At 40.3% G+C, this 23064-nt stretch overlaps 2 protein-coding genes across 4 annotated transcripts; one reads left to right on the top strand and one right to left on the bottom strand.

Annotated features, from left to right (window-relative positions):
• Positions 1-1446: 1446 nt before the first annotated feature.
• On the bottom strand, positions 1447-7135 carry LOC143034473 (uncharacterized). 3 transcript variants are annotated; one of them, XM_076200572.1, is made up of 5 exons: positions 6286-7134; positions 5836-5950; positions 2647-2756; positions 2196-2409; positions 1447-1696 (listed from the first exon to the last, which is right to left on the bottom strand). In XM_076200572.1, exons 1-5 carry the CDS (start codon positions 6832-6834, stop codon positions 1668-1670), a joined length of 1017 nt encoding a protein of 338 aa, XP_076056687.1. In that variant the 5' UTR covers positions 6835-7134; the 3' UTR covers positions 1447-1667. The 3 variants fall into 3 exon arrangements, with proteins under 3 accessions (XP_076056687.1, XP_076056688.1, XP_076056686.1); XM_076200573.1 differs by having other exon boundaries at positions 1447-2409; positions 6751-7135; XM_076200571.1 differs by having other exon boundaries at positions 1447-2409; positions 6286-7133.
• Positions 7136-8487: 1352 nt separating this feature from the next.
• Positions 8488-16476, top strand: LOC143034477 (uncharacterized). The gene is made up of 4 exons (XM_076200579.1): positions 8488-9033; positions 10827-10941; positions 13476-13585; positions 13864-16476. The coding sequence occupies exons 1-4, from the start codon at positions 8569-8571 to the stop codon at positions 14239-14241; spliced, it is 1068 nt and encodes a 355-aa protein (XP_076056694.1). The 5' UTR covers positions 8488-8568; the 3' UTR covers positions 14242-16476.
• The last annotated feature ends 6588 nt before the right edge of the window (positions 16477-23064 follow it).

Raw genomic sequence — 23064 nt, forward strand, 5'->3', positions numbered from 1 at the left:
AACCAGTGCTGATGAAAACAATTCTTGGGAACCTATATATCATCTGTGGAACATGCCTTGTTGACAACAAATCTTTGGTTGACAGTTTGAAATCAACTAAGCTTGTGGAGGATAGGAACTTGAGGATTAATATGGCTGTCTTTTGGGACATGACAACTAGGGGAGAATTTCAAAATGGGGAATGGATGGAAATTGTGAAGCAACTGGCTGACTGCCTGACAAAGAAAGAAGCAACACCTGCATTGCTGATGAAAGAATTGGGAAAACCTGAGAGGACACAAGAGGTTGCCATAACCAATTACATACATATACTAAAGGCTTTTTCCCCTTTACAAGGGAGAGAGGGAGTGAAAAGAAGAAGAAGACAGGGGGATTAGGAATTGTGTTAAGATTAAGAAAGATAAGTGTCAGGTATTACATTGACACAACAGTTAGTGAAGTCAATGGGTTGATGAACACTTAGACAAGTGAGTGCACATTCCCACTTATTTTAATTTTCTCATGTGCAAGTGTACATGTGTGCATACATGAGTTTGTGCATGTGCAAACTGTGATGTCAGTGTTGAAGGCGGATGATTACCCAGCTTGGTGAGGAGGAGGGGGTAAACTGGCAGTGTGAATGAAGGACTGATAGTGCATTGGTGGACAATGAAAGCAGTGTTACAATGTAAGGAGGAAAATATGATGACCTGGCCAGGCAGAAGATATAGTTTGCGCACTTAAATCTGCTGTTAGGGAGTTATTACATAAGCTTGTGAAGAAGAGTAATGAACACATGATGAGTAGAGATGTAATTAAACAATGGTGATGTCAAACTTCCTTAGCATGATAACCATGCTTTCGGATGACTAGTTTTTAACACATTAAAACCATCTCCCCTAAATGCAATTGAGTTTAATAATAATTTCTTTAACCTCTGCTACAGTGATCTCTCCCAAGTTAAATAAAATTGTCTGGTATTAGCAAAAATAAAATCTTTTGAGTACATCACTAGCGCAGAGGTGGGTGAAACTAAGAGGTACCTCTTAAGTGTTCTCTCCTATATTCAATAAAATCATCTAGTGGTTGCCAGAATAGAGTATGCTGTAAATGCACCATCTGGGACCAACAATGGACACCTGAATGAGATGCTCCTGTAGTACAGATGTTCATCACCTCTGTCTATCATCTCCAAAGCCCAACAACAGCTTCGCCTCCACCCTGAGGACCTGCTCTTAGGGGTTAGTTGGTCTCTAAACGGGACCCAAAATTTCTAACTACTTTCAAATTTACCCGGACAGCCTTAGGCACCTTAACTTACACTCTCTAGAAAAATGTAGAGTGTAGGGTGATCTAATAGAGCTATTCAAATATGTGAAGGGTTTTAACAAGAGTGATGCAGATGAGGTTATATTTTGACAGCAGGGAGGGACTCAAAGTAATGGATTTGAATCAGACAAATCTAGATTTAAGGACGAAACAGGCAAGAACTGGTTTATTAATAGTAGTTAACAAATGGAATAGACTTAGTAACCATGTAGTGACTGCTGAAACAATGGGTTGTTTTCAGAGAAGGTTACATAACTTTATGGATGGGTTGGATAGGTGGTGATGGACATGGAACTGCCTAGTGTAGACCTTATGGTCCCTTGCAGTTTCCTCTGTTATGTTCTTTTTCTGTATACAGACTACTGACACCTGTGATCAAGCCCTTCCACTGGAAAAGAACAAAAAATGATAGGTCTCACATTTGATATTACAGCAATGACCTTCAGCCTGCAGATCTGACATCTTACAGTGAAAATGAACAAGAACATAAATATACTAAAATCAGTCACAAGCATGGAATTTAGTTATCCATTCCTGGATCCAGTAAAGACACCAAATGCCTGTTCCTTAGGGCTGCACCTCCAGACAGAGGTAAAAGGATTGGTGGGTTTTGTAAATGGGCAGAGGGGGATCATTCTGTCATGCATCTTACTGGCCCACCACTAGCAAGTGTCCTTCAATGACCCCTTTCAAAACAATAAACCTAACCAGTCTCTAATTCTCACTAATTCATAGTCCTTTCTCAGTTTCTTGTTTGGTGGGGCATCCCTCTATATACCATTCCTTGATTTCTTTTCCATTACAATCTTCTACTGGTATTCCACCTGGTTCCTCTTTCAATCTTTCATCAATCTCAAGTTCTTCCTTCACAATATAATCAAGGTTACCATCTACTATGTTGACATGAAATTCGTCCTCATCCAGCAGGGATTCATTAACTGTCTCCTCCTTTACAACAACTTCATCCATGCCATCCATCTCATTCCAGAAATCTTCACCAACATCATGTTCTTTAATGAAATCATTATCATTAAACTCTTCATTGGCAAAATGCTCCATATCCACATAGATGAAAGGAAAATCAGGAACAGTCATTTCAACCTGAAATATATGTGATGTAATGTCAGGATTTAACTGATGAACATTCAATTGATTTTCTAATAAGTATATTCCATTTTCTTCTTTACCACCGCTTAATTTATGCATGAATGATCAAACTTTCCAAGGAATGAGGGAAGGGTGAGAAAGAAGCAAATGTGGGGCAAAAGTAAGATTATAAGATATACAAGGAAAGATGATGGTGGCAGCTCAGATGCACCTGTTAAAAGGTAGTCTTACTTGCTCATGAGCTTCCTCCTCTTCAATAGACATTTCTGTTGATAATTTTCTGGACCATTTCGACTGTGATGGGACAACTCCATGATTGAGTCCAGCATTCAGTGGATGATCTGGAAAATTAAAAAATGACTATCCAGGATCAAGTTGTATAATAACTAACAGCAAAAGTATGGAGTTCACAGTTCATTATCATTTGTTGGAACAATCTTGACTGCTATTGAATCAACTGTTGAATCTAGGTTCACTAAATGGAAAACCTGCTTTGGTTGACCTTGGGTCCTTCTGCAGATCTCTCTGGGAAGAAACTTTGGACTGTTATCTGTGTTACATTGGTTTGGGAATGTTCCTGTCACTGCCAGTGTCTGGGGGGGGGCTATGACCTTTGGGTCTCCTGGGACAGCAGATCAATTAATTAAGAACTCTCTCACCCAAATTCCTCAGTTTCTGAACCATTTTCATAGGTCATCAGTGAAAATGGAGGAGGGTGTGTGTGTTAGAATTCATAAATGGTTTACTTTGGAGAGGGAAATACAATGCAAATTGACTGGATCAAACAAAATATCAATAAAAGTGAGTTACAAAACTTACTATGAATTATGGCAAACCACCCAAATTTTACTGTTTTTATCTTTGCATAATGTTCTGAGAATACTATTTCCCAACATGCAACTTTGTCTTTTATCTTCTTATGAGATGTGTTTTTTATGACAAAATTAAAACAAATTGAAAAACACTACAAACAAATAATGACAGTCACAATGTTTATGGCAAAATCTGATACAAAGGGCAGAGCAAAGTGTCACTGGAGGAGATGATAAGTTGGTCACATTTGCCAGAGTATCATAAAGCACCTGGCAAGAACACTGGAAAGTAATCACATTTAACAATCATACATATTGTTATTATAAGACCTATATCTTTTTAGGAAAAATCAACAAGAAATTGTCAGACTAATAATAATAGCAGCAATCTAGCTTAAAAAAAAAATAGGTATACAAGTCTATGGAGAAGGCACTAGTACTGTAGTTTTGAATTTTTAAAGCAAATAGGAACTGTTTACTTTTGGGAAAATAGTCTCTACTGGAAAACTCTTGCTGGTATTTGGGAGCCATGGTCTCCTACAAGAGAGACCTAAGACAATGCACCGAGTGATTAAATGAAATGTTATCCTACTCACTTTCGCCTTCTTCATGACATAAAGAGTTAGCACAGAGTTAGCAAGGACTTTGTGGTTCACTGTTGCAGGTACAGCTTAGCAGCCTCAAGCATGAAATGATAAAATTCCTCCCCCTCAAAATGTTTGAGGAAAAATCAAAGCTTGTATATAAATATTTTTTCTAACAACACCCAATGATTTTGTAAGGTGCAGAAGTATAACCACCACAGATACAAACCATCTCAAAATATTGTGCCAAAACTTGGAAGTAATTTGTCAACATTTATAAGGACTAAAAATGATTCTGCCTATGGGATTTCTCCCTGTCTTCTCTATTTTCTGATTGAGGGGAGGGAGAAGGGGAGTTGCTGACCAAGTGAACAGCCTTGTTGTGGATGCACTGTGTATTGCTGGATTGCTTCTAACCCAGGCAGTGAGCTAGAGACAGGGATGACCTGTCATCTATGTGGAGCTTAAATGAAAGGGTGGTGCATAGGAGTGGAATGGGTGGAGATGGGGGTGTGTGCCTTTGACTTGGGTACCTCCCTTTCAGGGGCAGGAAGGAATACACAAATAGACAATAATGGAAGCCTTTCAGACCAACACTTGGTGGAAGAACTGCTCTGTGCTGAGTAACCATCAAACATGGGTACAACTAACACTACCATCTCTTGGTATTATATCTAACATGAATTGTGTAACAACCCAAGTCATCTTGATTGACAATGTGATCCTGTAGCAAAACAGACAATTCTTTTACCAATATTGTGGGAGGTTTTGTGGATATACAGGAGAGGAGGAAAGCTTCTAGGAGCTGTCAAGAGTTTTTATGAGGGTAGTAGAGCTTGTGTCAGGATTAGAAATGGAGAGAGTGAGTGGTTCGAGGTAAAGGTGGGACTTCGTCAAGGATGTGTTATGTCGCCCTGGCTGTTCAACTTATACATGGATGGGATAGTGTGAGAGGTAAATGCAAGGGTAGTGGGTCAGGGATTGGAGATGGTTAAAGAAAATGGAGAAAAGTGGGAGGTGAGCCAGCTGTTGTTTGTGGACGACACTGTGCTTGTGGCAGGATTGGAGGGATTGAGGAAGTTGGTGACAGAGTTTGGGAGAGTGTGTGATATAAGAAAGCTGAAGATAAATGTAGGTAAAAGTAAGGTGATGAGATGTACAAGGGGTGAAAGTGGCAGTAGACTGGAAGTGAGCATTAAGGGAGAGAGACTGGAGGAAGTGGATAGTTTTAGATACTTGGGTGCAAATGTGGCAGGAAAAGGTGGAGTGAAGGTGGAGGTAGAATGTAGATTGAGAGAAGTGAAGTGAGTAAATGCCTTGGTGGATTTAAAAAGTGTAATGAGGAATAGACATTTGGGAATGGATGCTAAGAGGTGATTGTATGAAGGAGTGATTGTGTCAACAGCACTGTATGGGGCAGAAACATGGAACATAAGAGAGGAAGAGAGAAGGAGTTTGAATGTGTTTGAGATGAGGTGTCTGAGAAGTATGATGGGGGTTACTAGGCTAGATAGAGTGAGAAATGAGGTGGTGAGGAGGAGAACAGGGGTGGAAAGGGAGTTGGGAGATAGGGTTGATGAAAGAGTATTAGGATGGTTTGGACACATGGAAAGAAAGAGTGAAGAAAGACTAGTAAAAGAGGTATGGAAGGCAGATGTGGAGGGAGTGAACATGAAGGGACGTCCTAGGATGAAGTGGATGGATGGGGTGAAGGGGGCTTTGGGGAAGAGGGGAGTGTCTGTTGAGGAAGGACGGGAGAGGACAGAAGACGGGTGAATGAAGAATGGTTGTATATGGATGATGTTGTGATGCCAAGATATGGGAGAAGACAGTTATGGGCTATCAATTAGAATTGGAGTATCTCTGAAGAAGAAGACTTGGTGTCTCTAGATTTCAATCCATCAGAAAATAACTGGTTGGAGCAACAGACGGCTAACAAAGGCTGGTAGGCTATGCAAACAGTTTTCCTCACCTCATCCTTGTTTTACATATTAATCTATTGCATCTTAACTAGACCTACATACTTTTCGGTCTGGTCCACGGATCATAATCCATATAATCATCCTCGTCAGGCTCCGTATAAGGTTGTGGTGATTTTGCAGTCTCCAGTTCACTTGCCTGCAGTAGAGCATCAACTATCTGGAGAGAAAAAATAATTAAATAAAAATAATATATATATATATATATATATATATATGTTTTTCTTTTTTTTTATACATGTACTACAGGGAGACATGGGTCTCAAGAAGCAACTGATACAATTTTTCAACTCTTTACTCACAGGCATCACGTGCACACGTCACTCAAGGCCAATGAATAAGGTAATGACTAATGCCTGTCTTGCATATTATATTGCTATAATAATAAATAGGCCTGGTAGTAGAATTTACTCATGCTACTAGGCCTGCACTGTGCTGTGGGGGGGGGAGTACGATACAGGGTAGGTCTATGCATGGTAAATATTACAAACTTACCCTCTTGCGCTCCCTCTTGGCAGCTGCTGGCCGTCCTGGGATGGACCTGACAGTGATATGATTATGATTTGCTAGACTACTTGTCATGCTTGTGCCCGCCACTGGGGTCGATTTTAACGATGATCCTGGCCTGGGACGAGGCGGGAGCATTGATATTAGAGGCACAGCATCTGGGACCAATTTCCATGGTGTCTTATCGTGCGGATTTTGCTCTCGTAGCAGGCGGATTTTTGTAAGATTCGCAATTGATTCTTCGGGGAAATGGTCTGCACAAATAAATGATGAGGCTGGATGATAAGTAAAATTGGCTCGAGTGTGTTTGACAACGCGTACCCACTTTGCAAATCTGGCTGGTTCCTTGTCCGGCTTAGGAAAGCCAAATACGCCAAGTCCATGTCTGCCACGGCTTTTGCCACATTTCCACACAGAACAACACCTTCCCTGGTCTATATTCCTCTTCCTCACCTTCTTCTTTGGCGGTTCACTCTTTTCATCAATCATTTTCAGGGCACAATACCCTAAATTTGATATCTGAAAAACCTGTGGCATTCGAAACGATTACAATTCATGAAGAATAAACACAATCTATGACGTCATTGCGAAGTTGGTGGCGCCACTGGTAGGTATTAAGCGAATGGCTGAAGCAGACGACGATTTGACGATAGGATCAGTAATTTTAAATTGAAAAAATAAAGAGTTTTTGGGTAACTTATTTACTTTGGGAAGAACTCAAAAGTAAATACGGTCAAATTATAGACATTTTGTTAACGAAGTGGTTACTCTAGGTTTTGTAAGCACAAAAATAAATTTAATTAAGTTAGCTTTGTCAACATATGTGAATTTCTTTTTAGTCAGTATGACTGCAGTGAATCACTCCATATATATGAAGTATTCTAGAAAGTACTATACTCGAATATCTACATGGTGGTCTCCATTTAATACTTTGGGGACTGTTTAGACTTTAGAGGCACCCGCACAGACAACTTAGCAGCACGATGGCAAGAGCGACCTTTCAAAGCAACTGTCCTGATTTTTTTTATAAATATTGTCTCGTTATGATCCACCATATCAGCAATAATTCTAAAATAAACATAAAGGTAAAATTGAAATTCTCTTTACTACGATAGTTATTGGTGGCCCTGCATTCTTATTTGAGGTAAGCTTCAAAACGAGTACGAGATTTTCTGGTACGGCGGCGAAGATATATAATGTTGAATTTCCTACATTATACTTTAGCCCCTCGTGAACAGGTATATTCGAAGGTGTGAATTGAGAAAAAATGTGGACGTTGAGAAGAGAATTGTCAAAATATTGTCAGATCGGAAACGGATAATTCACACGAGAGTTACGTTGTCCAATAGCTCCTAACTTAACCATTTCAGGTTCTATTCCTGTCTCACACAAACCCATTTTTTTTGGGGGGGGGCATTTGAAAAACATTTCCTTTCTCCTATGGAAATGTTACGTTAGATTAGGTAACATTAGGTCAAGAAGTAATGAATCATGCAAGTTTTAAGTAAATAGCTATGGTTGCGTGATTCTGGAATTTTAGTCTCTATAGTAATGGAATAAGAAATGTTACTTGTACTCAAATACGAGTAATTTGTATGTTTTGTTACAAAAAAAAGAATTTTCATGTGTCACCTGGGCCCTTCATACGTAAGATTTATCCAAATAGCCTATGGCGCACCTTTTGATACTGTAATGGGTTACAGTAAACCTTTCATTTTGCAAAATCTAAGACTTACCCAATGCGAAATGATCTGAGTAGATTGCATGGCAAGTTAAATTCTTTCATGTATTTTCGTACGATTCGTGAAAACCAAAGTTTCATCCAGTGAACCTTTCCTCGGTTTTCTCTTCTTATTTGTTATGATCGCAGGAAGACGATAGAAATGTTTGAACTCTATCCCCATATCCCACTATAGCACATGAATAAATGGTATATAGCAATAATGGTTATAATAAATTAAAATAATGTTGATACATGAATAATACTGATATTAATTAAGAGGCAACCACCAGAATGTTTCTAGTACTTATCAAAGTTAATAATAGCTAAGTAAACTACACAAATACTCTTTATTTTTTATTTATTTATTTTTTTACTTCGAAATCATGTCTGTGGCAAACAATTCGTCTGCCACGGCAAAATCGCAAAATCTACTGGTTGCGCTGTCTGCATCGCAGTGACGTCAAAGGTTATGTTTATCTTTCATGCATTGTAAACGTGGTGCGTGACGCAGGCTACCTAATATCATATTTAGACTAACATTTTAGAAAATGATCGAAGAAGAGGGTGAACCGCAAAAGAAGGTGAGGAGGAAGAGGATAGCCCGCGGGAAGATTTGTTCTGTGTGGAACTGTAATAAAAACCGTAGCAAAAACGGGGTCGGCGTGTTTAGGTTTCCGAAGCCGGACAAGGAACCAGCCAGATTTGCAAAGTGGGTAAGTGTTGTGAAACACACTCGAGCCAATTTTACTTACCATCCAGCTTCATCATTTATTTGTGCAGACCATTTTCCCGAGGAATCAATTGCGAATCTAACAAAAGTCCGCCTGCTACGAGAGAATAATCCGTACGATAATACGCCATGGAAATTGATGCCAGACGCTGTTCCACTGATAGCGTTGCTGCCGCCTCGTCCCAGGACAGGATCATCGATACAGTCTATCCTAGTGGAGGACTCAACCAATGTCAGGTCAACTACAAGACGACCAGCAGCTGCCAAGAGGGAGCGCAAAAGGGTAAGTTTGTAATATTTTTTAGGCTTGTCCTGCAGTGAATACCGGAATCCCGGGTTTAGCGGCACAAATTAGTATTGGGGCAATAGGCGTAGGCCTAGGGTTAAACAGCATTTCTGCGTTTAGCGGCATATTACCGGCATACTAGGTGTACCAAACCGTGAGCGCTCGGCAAAGGAGACCGAACCGAACGTGTGTTTACCGCTGGCGCCGCATCACGACAGTGGGACTGTTTACCACAGTGCTGCCAAATAAAGTTAGAGAAATTCTGATTTGCACAGGGAAATATATTCAACCATTTTCAAGATTAACTTTGGAAATTTCCCCAAGATTAAACCTGTTAATGGTGTGCTATTTTCTAGATAGGGGAATTCTGAGGCAAACAGGGAAATTTTGAGTGTGCAGCTAGGGAAATTTTGTCAGAAAAACCTGGCAGAACTGTGTTTAAAAGATTCAAATTTTGCGAGGAGCGTCTGTCGTGGATAATGGCTTATTTTTACATGATTTCTTCACATTAGCTAAAAATGTCTTTTGAGCGAAAATCAGTGGGTGGTAAATGTGGTCAAGATGTTAAGAAAAAGTGGATGTCCCTCATAATTGTGCAAAAAATGGAGTTATTGAAGAAATTAGACCGTGGTGTGTCGGTCTGAAAGCTGTGTGATGTTTATGATGTTGGCTTGTCTACCGTTTATGATATGAAAAAACAGAAAGTGCAGTTGTTGTTGTGTTTTGCCAAAAGGGATGGTAAAAGACAAAGGAGCATGCGTAAACATATGAAGCCTGGGAAATATGAGGACTTAGAGAAATGTCTGATGGAGTGGTTTTGTCAGGTACGTATTGAGAGTATAAAGATTTCTGGAGACATGATCCTAGAGCAGGTCAGCATTTTTTTTTTCTTTCTTTTTTTAAGAAATGAACATCAAAGGTAAATTTAATTTGTCAAGAGGATGGCTTGATAGGTTTAAGAAGAGACATGGTATCTCAGAAGGTACAATGTGTGGCGAGTCCAAATCAGATCACGAAAATGCTGAATCATATGTAGATATGTTTGCTGAACTGACCTGGGAAGAAGTTTTAAGTGCAGAAGAGGTGTATGATGCTAAAGAGACGGCTCTGTACTGGCATTGTATGCCTCGCAAAACCTTGAAACATGAGGAAAACCTGGAGGGGCTTAAAGTGCCAAAAGACTGAGTGACTGTTGGCATGTTTGAATGCAGCTGGCACTCATCACTGCAAACTGTTGGTAATTGGGAAGAGCCAGGATTCATGAATGCTAAAGGGTGTACGGGATTTGCCAGTTCACTATCGGGCAAGCAAGTGGGCCTGGATGACACAAAAAATAATGCTAGAGTGGTTTGAGAAAATGCAAATGTTTGTTCCTGCTGAATTGGGACTCAACCTGTAGTGAGTTCTAACATCATATACCATGCATAGGCCTTCCCTACCCACCTCCCACAGCAGACATACCATGAGTAAATCCTACTACCAGGCCTATTTGTTGCAATAACATGCAAGACATTCAGACATTAGTCATTACAGGGCCATATCCATTGGTCTTGAGTGACCATGTGCTTATTTTATAGCCTACATACACATGGTGCCTGTGAGTAAAGAATAGAAATTTAGTTGCTGCTTCTTGAGACTTGTGACTGTCTATAGTACATGTAGTATAGAGGGCCTGTGAGTAAAGAATAGAAACTTAATTGCTGCTTCTTAAGACTTGTTACTGTCTATAGTACATGTAGTATAGAGGGTCTAGAACATTTTCCCAATTTACTAAGTTAGCTTTTTTTCAGATAGTTGATGCTCTACTACAGGCAAGTGAACTGGAGACTGCAAAACCACTACAACCACAAAAGGAGTCTGTTGAGGATGATCATATGGATTGTGATCCTTGGACCAGACCAAAAAGTATGTAGGCCTAAGATGCAATAGATTAATATGTAAAACAGGGATGAGGTGAGGAAAACTGTTTGCATGGCCTACCAATCTGTGTTATCCACCTGAAGCTCCAACCAGTTATTTTCTGATGGATTGAAATCTGGAGACTCAACTCTTCTTCAGAGAGATATTCCAGTTTAAATTGATAGCCCACAATTATGCTGTCTTCTCCTATATCTTAGCTGTTGTTTGAGATGTGTAGAGAGCCGAGACTACTCTCAAAGACAATGAAAAACTCTCAATATTGCTGGAGAAATCATCTGTTTTGCTAGAGGATGGCATTGTTAATTGAGATGGCTAGAATTGTTACACAGTTCATAACATCAGACTTAATACAAAGAGATGCATTGCAAATTAGCAGACAATGAATATTTTGTCAAAAGCTCCTTTAAAAACTACTTTTAAGATATTTGTTTTACACAGGGTTCTTTTGAAAATAAATAATATTACAAAATAAATCCAACTTGTACACATGCTTGGCAGTTACTCATGCAGAGCAGTTTTTTCCATCATTATTGTCTCTGTTCTATATGCCAAGGAATTCCTTCCCCATAAAAGGGAAGTAGCCAAGTCAAAGACACATGGCCAAGGAATTCCTTCCCCATAAAAGGGAAGTAGCCAAGTCAAAGACACATGCACCCACTCCCACCCATTCCACTCCTGTCTGCCACCCTTGTTTCCCTCTCATCTTAGCTTCCCAGATCAGAAGTAATACAGCACATCTACAGCAAGACCACTTCACTTATACAGCAATTCCCCCACTCTCCCCTCATGTGGAAAATAGAGAAAATGGGGAGAACATCCCATTAGGCTGCATCATTTTTGTAATCATCACAAATGTTGACAGATGGCCTTCAATTATTATTATTTTATTTATTTATTTATTATCCTCTAGTGCTTTACAAAATCATAATGTTGTTAGGGGAAATAAAAAAAATCATGCCTCGATTTTTCCTTAAACAATTTGAGGGGCAGGAAATTGATCTTTTCCTGCTTCAGGCTGCTAACCTGTACCTGCCATAGTCTGAACCACAAGGTTCCTCCTCACATGTTCTGTGCTGTCACAAAGAAGGTGAAAGCGAGTAGGATGACAACAACAACATTTCATTTAATTGGTCAGTCCAGTGTCCTAGATCTCTCTTGCTGGAGACCCATGGCTCCCAAGTAACCAGCGACAGATCTTCAGAATAGATTGTTTCCTAGAGTAAGGTTAGGTTTTTATTGTCTCAAATTAAATATTTCTTATTTTCTTTAAATTTTCAAAGCTACAACACATCTTTGAATTTTCAAAACTACAATACAGGTGTTTTCTTCATGGATATAATACCTAGTTTATTATTAAAAAAAAAAAAAAAGTGCTACTGTTATTATTAGTCTGACAATTTCTTGTTGATATTTCCCAAGAAAAATTTGATCTTATAGGAATAATATGCATAATTGTTATGATTAGTGTCCAGAATGTTATATTCACCCAGTGTTCTTTCCAAGTTCTTTATGATTCTCTGTCAAGTGTGACCAACTTGCCCTTTGCTCCAGTGACCCTTAGTGCCCTTCACATCGGATTTTGCCATAAACTTTGTGGCTGTTATTATTTATTTGTAGTGATTTTCTATTTGTACTAATTTTCTTATAAAAAAAATATATATATATATCTGAAGAAGATAAAAGAAAAAAATTACATGCTGCAAAATAATATAATATTGTCAGGATATTATGCAGATGAAAACAATAAAATTTGAGTATTTTCCCATAATTCATAGTCATTTTTATAACTTATATTTTATTTGATTCAGTCAGTTTGCATTGTATATCTTTCCCAAATCAGCTATTTATTAATTTACCCCCCCCCCTCCTTTCTCACTGATGACCTATGAAAATATTTAGGAAATTGAGGAGTGCTTAATCAATCAATCTGCTGTCTCAGGAGACCCAAAGGCCAAAGCCCCCCAGGCACTTGCATTGGACTCTAACCAGGTCCACATGTTACTCAAGAAGGATATATTGTGCTCCTGTCAAGACCAATGACAGTGAGTAGGATGACAACAACAACATTTCATTTAATTGGTCAGTCCAGTGTCCACCCATTTTCAAAACCTGTCAACCCACTTACCTTCATCAGGAGGTGCATTAGTCTATGGACTGGGCTTAAGATCTCTTTCTTATCAACTTCAGCTGTATTTCTTTCACCTTTTCACACAAAGGGAGCTGACAGCTGGCAAAAGCCCCTCATTCTGTACTACTTCAGCCAGTGACAGTAACATTCCCACACCAATGTAACACAGATAACAGTCCAAAGTTTCTTCCCAGAGAGATCAACTGAGGGGCCCAAAGTCAACCATTGTGTGAATCTAGAGGCAACAATTGATTCAACAGCAGTCAAGATTGTTCCAACAAATAATGAACTGTGAACTTCATGCTTTTACTGTTAGTCATTGTACAGTTTGATCTGGATGGCTCATGATATATACAAAAACCAACAAGATAGTAATTTTTAAATTTTCCAGATCACCCACTGAATGCTGGACTCAATCATGGAGTGGCCCCATCGCAGTTCAGATGGTCCAGAAAATTATCAACAGAAATGTCTATCAAAGAGGAGGAAGCTCGTGAACAAGTATAACCACCTTTCACGCTTGCATTTGATCTGCCACCATAATTTTTTGTATATCTTATCACTTTAGTTTTGTCCACATTTGCTTCTTTCTCCCATCTCTCTGCATTGCTTGGAAAGGTTGATCATTTATGCATGAAGTAAGTGGTGGTAAAGAAAAAAAAAATAGAATTTGTTCATTAGAAAGTAAGTTGAATGTTCATTAGTTAAGAAGTAGTGTGATAAAGTGGTTGCAACAATAAGTTTGCTGAAATCCTGACATTATATAACATATATTTCAGGTTGAAATGACCATTGCTGATATTCCTTTCGTCCATGTGGATATGGCACATTTTGCCAAAGAAGAGCTTAATGGTAATGATTTAGTGCTTAAAGAACATGATGTTGGTGACGATCTCTTCAATGAGGAAATGGATGGCAAGGATGAAGTCATTGTAAATGAGGAGAAGGATCTTAATGAATCCTTGATGGATGAAGATGAATTTCATGTCAAAGTAGAAGATTGTAGTCTTGATTATATTGTGAAGGAAGAAGTTGAGATTGATGAAAGATTGAAAAGGGAACCAGGAGGAATACAAGCAGATTGTAATAGAAAGGAAACTAAGGAATGGTATGTAGAGGGATGCACCATCAAACAAGAAGCTGAGGAAGGACTATGAGTGAGTGAGAATTAGAGACTGGTTAGGTTGATTTTCTTGAAAGGGACCAGTGATGGATACTTGCTAGTGGTGGTCAAGTAAGATAAATGATAGAATGATCTCCCTTGTGCCCATTTAGAAAACCCACCAATCCTTTTATCTCTATCTGGATTTGCAGCACTGAGGAACAGGCATTTGGTTTCTGTACTGGGCCCAAGAATGGATAACCAAATTCCTTGCATGTGAGTGATTTTAGAATATTTATGTTCTTGTTCATTTTCACTGTAAGATGTTGGATGTTCAGGCTGAAGGTCATTGCTGTAATATCAAAAGTGAGACCTTCCATTTTTTGTGTTCTTTTCCAATGGAAGGGCCTGGTCACTGATATCAGTAGTCTGTATACAGAAAAAGAACATAAGAATGGAGGAAACTGCAAGGGACCATAAGGTCTACACAAGGCAGTTCCATGTCCATCACCACCTATCATTCCCATCCATAAAGTTATGTAACCTTCTCTTGAAACAACTAATAGTTTCAGCACTCACTACATGGTTACTAAGTCTATTCCATTTGTTAACCACTATTGATAAACCTGTTCTTGCCTGTGTTGTCCTTAAATCTAGATTTGTTCAATTCAAATCCATTACTTTGAGTCCTTTCCTGCTGTCAAAATATAACCTCATCTGCATTATCCTTGTTAAAACCCTTCACGCATTTGAATAGGTCTATTAGATCACCCTACACTCTACGCCCTTCTAGAGAGTGTAAGTTAAGGTGCTTAAGGCTTTCTGGGTAAATATGAAAGTATTTAGAAATTTTGGGTCCCATTTAGAGACCAACTAACCCCTAAGAGCAGGTCCTCAAGGTGGAGGCGAAGCTGTTGTTGGGCTTTGGAGATGATAGACAGAGGTGATGAACATCTGTACTACAGGAGCATCTCATTCAGGTGGTCCTAGATGGTGCATTTACAGCATACTCTATTCTGGCAACTACCAGATGATTTTACTGAATATAGGAGACAACACTAAGAGGTTATACCTCTTAGTTTCACCCTCCTCTATGCTAGTGATATACTCAAAAAGATTTTATTTTTGCTAATACCAGACTATTTTATTTATAAGGGAGGTACCAAAAGACCTTTTCTCCTCTATAGGGGCAGTGACCAAATGTATATACCTAAACCACATTCATCCAAACATCTGTCTGTTGTCCTCCTATCATGGCACCTTGGGAGTGAAGACTTAACCTATCTATATAGCAAGGGCTTTTTTCTCCCTTATAAGGGAGGTAACTAATGCATGTTCCTACTCCCATCCATTCCAGTTCCATCCACTACCTTTTCCTCCCTCTCATCTTAGCTCCTTTGTGGATGAAAGGTGATTTTTGTATCCTGTCAACTGCCCTGAGTCAAAATGCAATGCAGCAAGACACAGTACATCCACAGCAAGGCCGCCTCACTTAATCGGCAACCCCCCACCCCCTCTCCATTTCCCTCATATGCAGAAATAGAGAAGACAGGAAGAAATCTTTTCAGGCTGCATCAAAATATCATTCACACATAACCATCACCTACTCCCCCTATCTCCCCACCCTGTCCCATCCTTGCATCAGAGTATTCCATAAATAAACTATAATAAAAGTTTACAAATCTGCAACATGAAATGAATATGTATGACTTTCTCTGCTGACCATCCCAGATTAACATAATATATACCATAATCGACCCTATAATTATAACTAAACCAAGAACAGAATTACTCCAAAGTATCTCCTCTATTTATATATATAAACTTTTTTTTATAAGATTCCCTTCTTCAAAAAGAACACAAAATGTGTAAGCTTGAAATGCCTTTTTTCAAAATCATCTGTAAATTCTCTTTTCTAAATCTTAATTTTTCTAAAGAAAATCTATCGGTAAGGCTTCTTCCCCCATATAAGGGTGGTAGCCATCCAAGTCATACAAAAATAAAATGTTAAAATCCAACAATTTTGTTTCAATGACTTAGGAAAGGATTTGCTAACCTTTATAAAAAAAAGTTTGGTTGAAGGGATTAAGCATGAGTATGAGGCAATCTACCAACAGCAAAGCCTTCATCTTTGACAATTTCAAATAAATGATCATATGTATTTTCAAGTTATATTTTTCTGCAATTTGTGTTTCCTTTTGTAAGCTGAATTAGAAGTGTGAAAAAATACGTAACACACTAATTAGTAGTTTCAATACCTACATCCTACAACCTGCATCTAATTACCTCAAGGGTCAGTACTAGCACTCATGATGTTCTTGATTTACATAAATAACATGATGTCAGGAACACTAATATGTTTGGAAATAATGCAAAAATCATGAACTTAAGACAAGAATTGCATATTGTTACAAAAATAAACAATTTGAGCCAAATGTATATGCGAAGTATTGGAATTAAGCAACCAAATTTGTTGTCCCAGGTTCCTCTTGCAGGAAACCCATGGCTCCCAAGTAACTTAACCATCAATGGCCTCTGGGTGGGCCTTTAATTCAAATATGGGCAAAAATGCCAAATGACTCATTCAATGGAATGTGAAACAATTACAAAAGCAAAAATGGATTTAGATGTGTTGATAATGGATAAGCCATCACTTAAAACACTAGCAAAATTATGGGTGAAACTGCTGACTACGTACATGGACACATGATGAAAAACAAAATCTTATTCCACCTAGATTAGAATGTGCAGTGGTGGTGGGGTCTCTGCAAAATAAGGTTTTGATATTTCATACCATGTGAAATGCACCTGCATATAAGATGCACCTATAATTTGACAAGAAGAAAAAAAAAAATTAAAGGAAGAGGCAGAAAAATCCTTTGGACAGAGTATCTTAGAGCTGTTGAATGTGGATAGGAAGGGATTGGTGGCAGTAGTGGGAGGATCTAAGAAAATGTCTGTGATGGGAGAGGGAACTGGAGAAATAAAAAGAAGTATAAGTAGCCTTGAAAATTATGAGAACAGTTGAGAAACCAGGGTTAGATAGGTGTTATGTGGAATGTCTGAAGAAGAGAGGTATAGTAATAGTGGAATGGCTAGTGAGGTTGGTTAATGTGTATCTAATGAGGGTAAAGTGCCTGAGGACTGGAGGAATGTCTGTATAGTTTCACTTTACAAGTAAAAAGGGGATAAATGTGATTGTAATTGTTTTAGAAGGATCAGTTTGTTGAAGTCTTATGGGAGGGTTTTGAGGATTAGAAGAGGAACAGAGGGAGTAATTGATGAGGAGCAGTGTGAGTTTAGGCAAGGTAGGGTTGTGTGGATCAGATTTTTGTGATAAGGTGCACATGTGAGAAAACTTTAAGAGGTGATATATTTTGGGCATTTATGGATTTAGAAAAGACTTATGACAGGGTAGACAGGAAGGCACTATGGGAGGTATTGCAGATATATGATATTGGGGGAATGCTGTTAAGGACAGTCAGGAGTTTTTACAAGAGTGGCAGAACCTGTGTTTGAATTGGAAATGGAGAGAGTGAATGGTTTGAATTAAAGGTGGGGCTGTGTCATGTTGTCACAGCTGTTCACTGTGTATATATTTACCTAATTGTAGTATACAGGAGAAGAGCATTACTCATTGAGTCCTGTCTCCTACTCTCTAATTTTCTAACATACCTAGACTCAGATTCACATACAGTTTCAACTTAATCTTTGTCTTTGATTTCCAATTATCATATTTAAATTTGAACTCATATATTGTTTGAGCTTGGTCTATACCACAGTAATTATTACTATTATTATTTATTTATTTATCTTTTTTTTCGATCATTTAACTGATTTCTGTAGAAAACCCATTCCTTTGGTTGCTTCTGCTTCACTCTTTAATCGCCCTTCGTTTTGCACCATATTTCTATCTCTTCCTATCCTAGCTTACCAAATACCATTATCTGTTAGTGTTGGGTCCTTGCTCTATGAACGTACAGTGACTGTCAGGGAATGCCCGGTTTAGGGCAGGATAGATAAGATGGGGTACAGGGAGGGAGGGGGGGGGTTTAGGGGTTTAGTGTAAGGAGAGATTGAAATAGAAGGAAGTTAGAGATAAGATAGATGTGTGGCAGACCCACTTGGAATGCCCGGTAATGCCCGCGCGCCTCTTTATATAGGTGGCGCTGAGGGAAAACGTGTTGTACCCACCCAACAGTTAGTAAACCTAATCCTAGCACAGTTCTACTTGCTTTCCCTCGTTGCACACGCACACACACACTGGGGGCCGCGATGCCTTCGCGTACCAATGCCATTCCTCCTTACTCAGACCTTTTGACCCCGCGCCGTGGGTCCCAACTGCGCACCCCCGTTTGCACCACATTCCCCCCCCCTTGATCTCGAAATCACCCTATTCTTCGTCTTCTTAGTCTCCTCCATTTCCTACTTCGTAGTCCTTCAGCCATCTTGGAGGATGTCTGTCGCGCTGGGGCCTCCGGAATGCCGCTCCCTCGTTCACTACCACGTCGTGACTTTCTTCCTCATTTTCTCCATCACTCATCACACAATGAAGATCCAAGATGTGTCGCGGCACTCCATCGACAGAGACGTTGTTCCGCGAATTTACCTCCGTTACGATCCCCCTCGTCCACTGTGACGTGCACTTACCATCCTTTGGCCTCACCCATACCTCCTCCCCCACCTGTATTGAGGTGGGGTCTTCTTCAGTACTGGCTAGTAACCTCAGCCCTACCCGGGGATTTCGCCAATCATATTTAAATTAGGCTCACTGTGGAACCAAGCCTTCGTCTTGGCCTGACCCAGGGGACATGTTATACCAGAAGACTGCCTCTTTGGGTGGTATTAGCGCCCTCTCGGCGATGAATTTAATCGTGCGATGGTATCGTTCTACTATTCCATTTACGCTCGGCCGGTAAGCAGCCCGAAAGAAACGTTTTCTGTTCCACTTGTCGAGCATTTCTTTCGGCACCCTCAACCGAACTGCGGCGCTATTATCCATCAGGACTTCATCCACTGGACCCCGTCCCAGAAATATCTTATCACCCGTGCAATTTTCTTTCCCGTCTCCGTCTTTTGCTCCCGCCAGACGGCGAAGTGTCCCGGGCCGCAGTCAACCATCGATGGGTACATGCCCCGCCGATAGTGGGTTACATCAACTGCCAGCCTCCTCCAGTTTTCTTCTACGCTCAGTTCCCATGCCGCGTGCGGTCTGGGGGTGGGGTCTATTGACTGACATCGGACGCACGCTGTCACCGCCTGCAGGACTTCTTCCCTCGTTATATTTGGTCAACTTTCCTTGCCAAGAACAATGACCTATCGACACCTAGGTGATGAGTTCCATGCAACCTTTTCGCGCAAAGGGACCCTACAGCGCACACTCTAAACTTCTTGTCTTGTTCTTCCGGCACTTTCAGCCAGATTTTCTTCACTCTGGTTAACGCATCCGCTTTGATCATTCCCGACGGCACCTGGGTCATGCTCATCTTCACACTGAACTCGCCTATTAGTTCACTCAAGATACCAAGATGACGCTTCACAAGAACCTCTGCAGCCCCTTTCGTGCGTATTCTCTTCTCAGCCGTCAGCACTGAGTTCATCCACCTCGCTACTGTGGCTGAGTCAGTCCTAATTTCGATCTCTCGTACCCCCAATTTCAGCGCCAAATCGACTCCTTTTATAACCGCGTCCAACTCCGTTACGTTGATGTGATGGTAGTCATAATTTTTTCGCTGCCACGCTCCATCTTCGACTACCATGCATCCTAACTCCAAGGCGACGCCGCTTGTTATGCTGCTAGCATCGCATCACACTACACCTGGGCCCTGTTGTAGTGCGTTCCACTGTCCTCTTACTCGATCATCATGTTTCATCCGTTGTACGTCACGTATCATCGCGAGCGTGCCTTCATCAACCTTCTCTCCCCAATCCTTCGACCCTGACCGCCTCTTAATATAACTGCACGCTACACAGAGCCAACCGGCGTAGGGCCAGCTGGATGACGAACCAATGCCACATGAGACACCACAAAGCCCCCTTGAAGGAACTCATGTGAGATACCTGCCTCATATATTTTACGCGAGTCAGCAGCCTTAGAATGTTTTGCCCCCGACTTTCCTCTCCTCACACTTGACCTCACGACAATTAGGAGCACGGGTCGTGACCTGCCCACATATATAAAGGATGGGCAATGCTGAAGATTCAGATCGCCTCAGAGCAGCATTCTTGTGCCTGGCTTGCTGCTCCTGCTTTCTCACCCCTCCCCCTTTGCAAGCAGATTGGCTTAGAGCAGCGTTTCTTAACCTTTTTCGACCTCAGCACCCCTTTTGGTCAGGCCTAAACAGTCCAGCACCCCCTACCATTGGCTAACACCTGGTTACTATAAAGATAAAGATGTATGTGACCTTCCCCAGCACCCCCTGAAATTGATTTCAGAAACCCCCTGGGGGTGCTAGCACCCCAGGTTGAGAAACGCTGCCTTAGAGCATCATATGTGAGCCTGGCTTGCTGCTCTTTGCTTTCTCACCTCCTCCCCCCATCCTTGCAAGCAGATTGCCTGGGAACATGACTTAAAACACAGTTGTCACCTCCCTCACAGTCTTATTCCTCCCCCCCCTTCCCATTGGCACCCAATATTGTTAGATAAATCCCACTCTCCACAAAAGTTTGCCTTCAACCAGCCTAACTGGCTGCCTAATGTGGGGCAGACTATAAGCCTAACTTATATGATAAAAGTTTTCTTCCCTTTCTCAAGGGAGGTAGCCAGCAAAGGCATTCACCCACCCTCCACCCATTTGTTTCCCTCTTGAAAAAATCTCTGCTCCTTGTATATGAAGGGCCATCCCACTGTCTGGATCGGCAGTGCAACAAGACACAAAAGATAGATATATCATTATTATCAACCCTTCACCCCCCCCCCCCCCGTGGTGCCATGATAGGAGGGGTGAACTCAATTTGTTATGATGTTGGTGTAAGCTTTGACTGAGCCTTTCCTTATAAAGGATAAAGGGTATGTACTTCCAAGACTACAAAGAATTCCATTATCACAGGTAGACTTTATTTGAATAAACAAAGACATAAGTAAGACAAATGTACAACAAACAAATGCTGCACAAAACATTTCTTTTTTAACTTTGTTTATAGTTACATCAATCAGGCACTGAACTGATTTGAAACAATATATACAGGTATTCTTGTTACCACACTGCCTGGCAAAGATATTACTTTCTCCCTTTACCATCATGATACCCACTAACACTCATATAAAAATAGTGTAACATAACACCTACTTTCAATGCAATAAAAGAACATGTGTGACTCCTGAACATTCAATGACATGTTGCATTCATTTGGTCTTTGCATACCAGAGAAACTTAACTTCTTGGTATATCTTATTCACAGAAATGAAAACTATCAAGTTGTAGACATAAGAGATTTACTTTTCTTCTGGGTTAAAAATACCCTATCCTGAAGTGGTCCTGGGCGGAAGGGTAAAGGGGTAAAGTGTTGTCCTGTAGTGAGTGAATGTCACATAAAGATGGCATCATTGTAATTGTTTGCTCTTAGTTTCTCACCACCAACATGGTGCCAATGTCTCCTGGAATTTTGACAATATATTTGATGTCTGATAGCATGGATCTCATTCTCATTTAAGAATGATCACATCACTGTGATTCTATTCCCCACGGTGTAGGTGGGAGAACCTCCCTGGAAACCTTATCCCAATTTCCACTAGCTCAATGAGTTAATATCACAACCAAAGTACTCAAATCTATTTGATGTCATATCTGCCTGTTGACATGCACAATCAGTCTGTGATCCCCTAATGCTCAATACATTTCTATTTCTTAAGAATTTCACAGCAAAAAGTAGACATATCCATTCAATGGCATTTTATCACCTACTGGAGGAGAAAAAAATAATAATAAAAAAAAAATAATAATAATGTGCAGATAGCCATTTGTTTTAATACAATGTATGAAAAATATAGGTACTACTACCAGGGAGTAATAGTGAAACTACTGAAGATGTTAGAGTGATATCAATGAACTTCCTTTGTACGATAACAATCCTTTTGGATGAGTCGTTTTTGGCACATCAAAACCAACTTCATCCCAAACTGGATGAGAAACACTTGTACAGATTCCTTCTCACTCATGTAGTCAGAAGGGTTCCAGTAGAAAGATTAGGCCTATAAATTTTGCTTTATTTTGTAATGGGGAAGGAAGTGATAGGCATCAATATGATACATGTAATATGATGTGTTATGTATGAAATCTTTCTATCTATATATCATGGGCTTTTTTTGCCCTTTATAAGGGAGGTGGCCAAGTGAAAAGGCATGCATCCACTCCCATCCACCACCCTCATTTCCCTCTCATCTTAGCTCCTCATGGATGAAGGGTCATCTACCTATACACCAAGAGCTTTTTCCCTCTTGCAAGGGAGGTAGTCAAGTCAAAGGCACGTACCCACTCCCACCCATCCCACTCCCCTTCACCACCCTTTCCTTCCTCTCATCTTAGCTCCTCATGGGTGGTGGGCCATCCTAATGTCCTGCCCACTGACCTGGGCATGAAGCAATGCAGCAAAACACAGTACATCCACAGCAAGGCCACTTCACTTAAGGGGGTACGCGACACCTGGGGGGGTGAATTTGGTCAAGATATGGCATTTTTCAAAACTGTGTTCAAAATGTTCGTATACCACTTAGAAATAAATCCCGACAAATAATTTTCCAGCCGCGCGCGCAATTTAAAGGTCCTGGGTGAGGATTAAAGGGACAGATTTAAAGGCGCAACCCACACTAGAAGGAGGCGTGCCACTTAGGACCTTCAGGCGCAGCGAATAACGTTGAAATTTTATTGAATTTACACTC

Source organism: Oratosquilla oratoria, chromosome 17 (genome assembly GCF_046742065.1).
Source record: "Oratosquilla oratoria isolate Oo_2021 chromosome 17, ASM4674206v1, whole genome shotgun sequence".
Lineage (NCBI taxonomy): Eukaryota > Metazoa > Arthropoda > Malacostraca > Stomatopoda > Squillidae > Oratosquilla > Oratosquilla oratoria.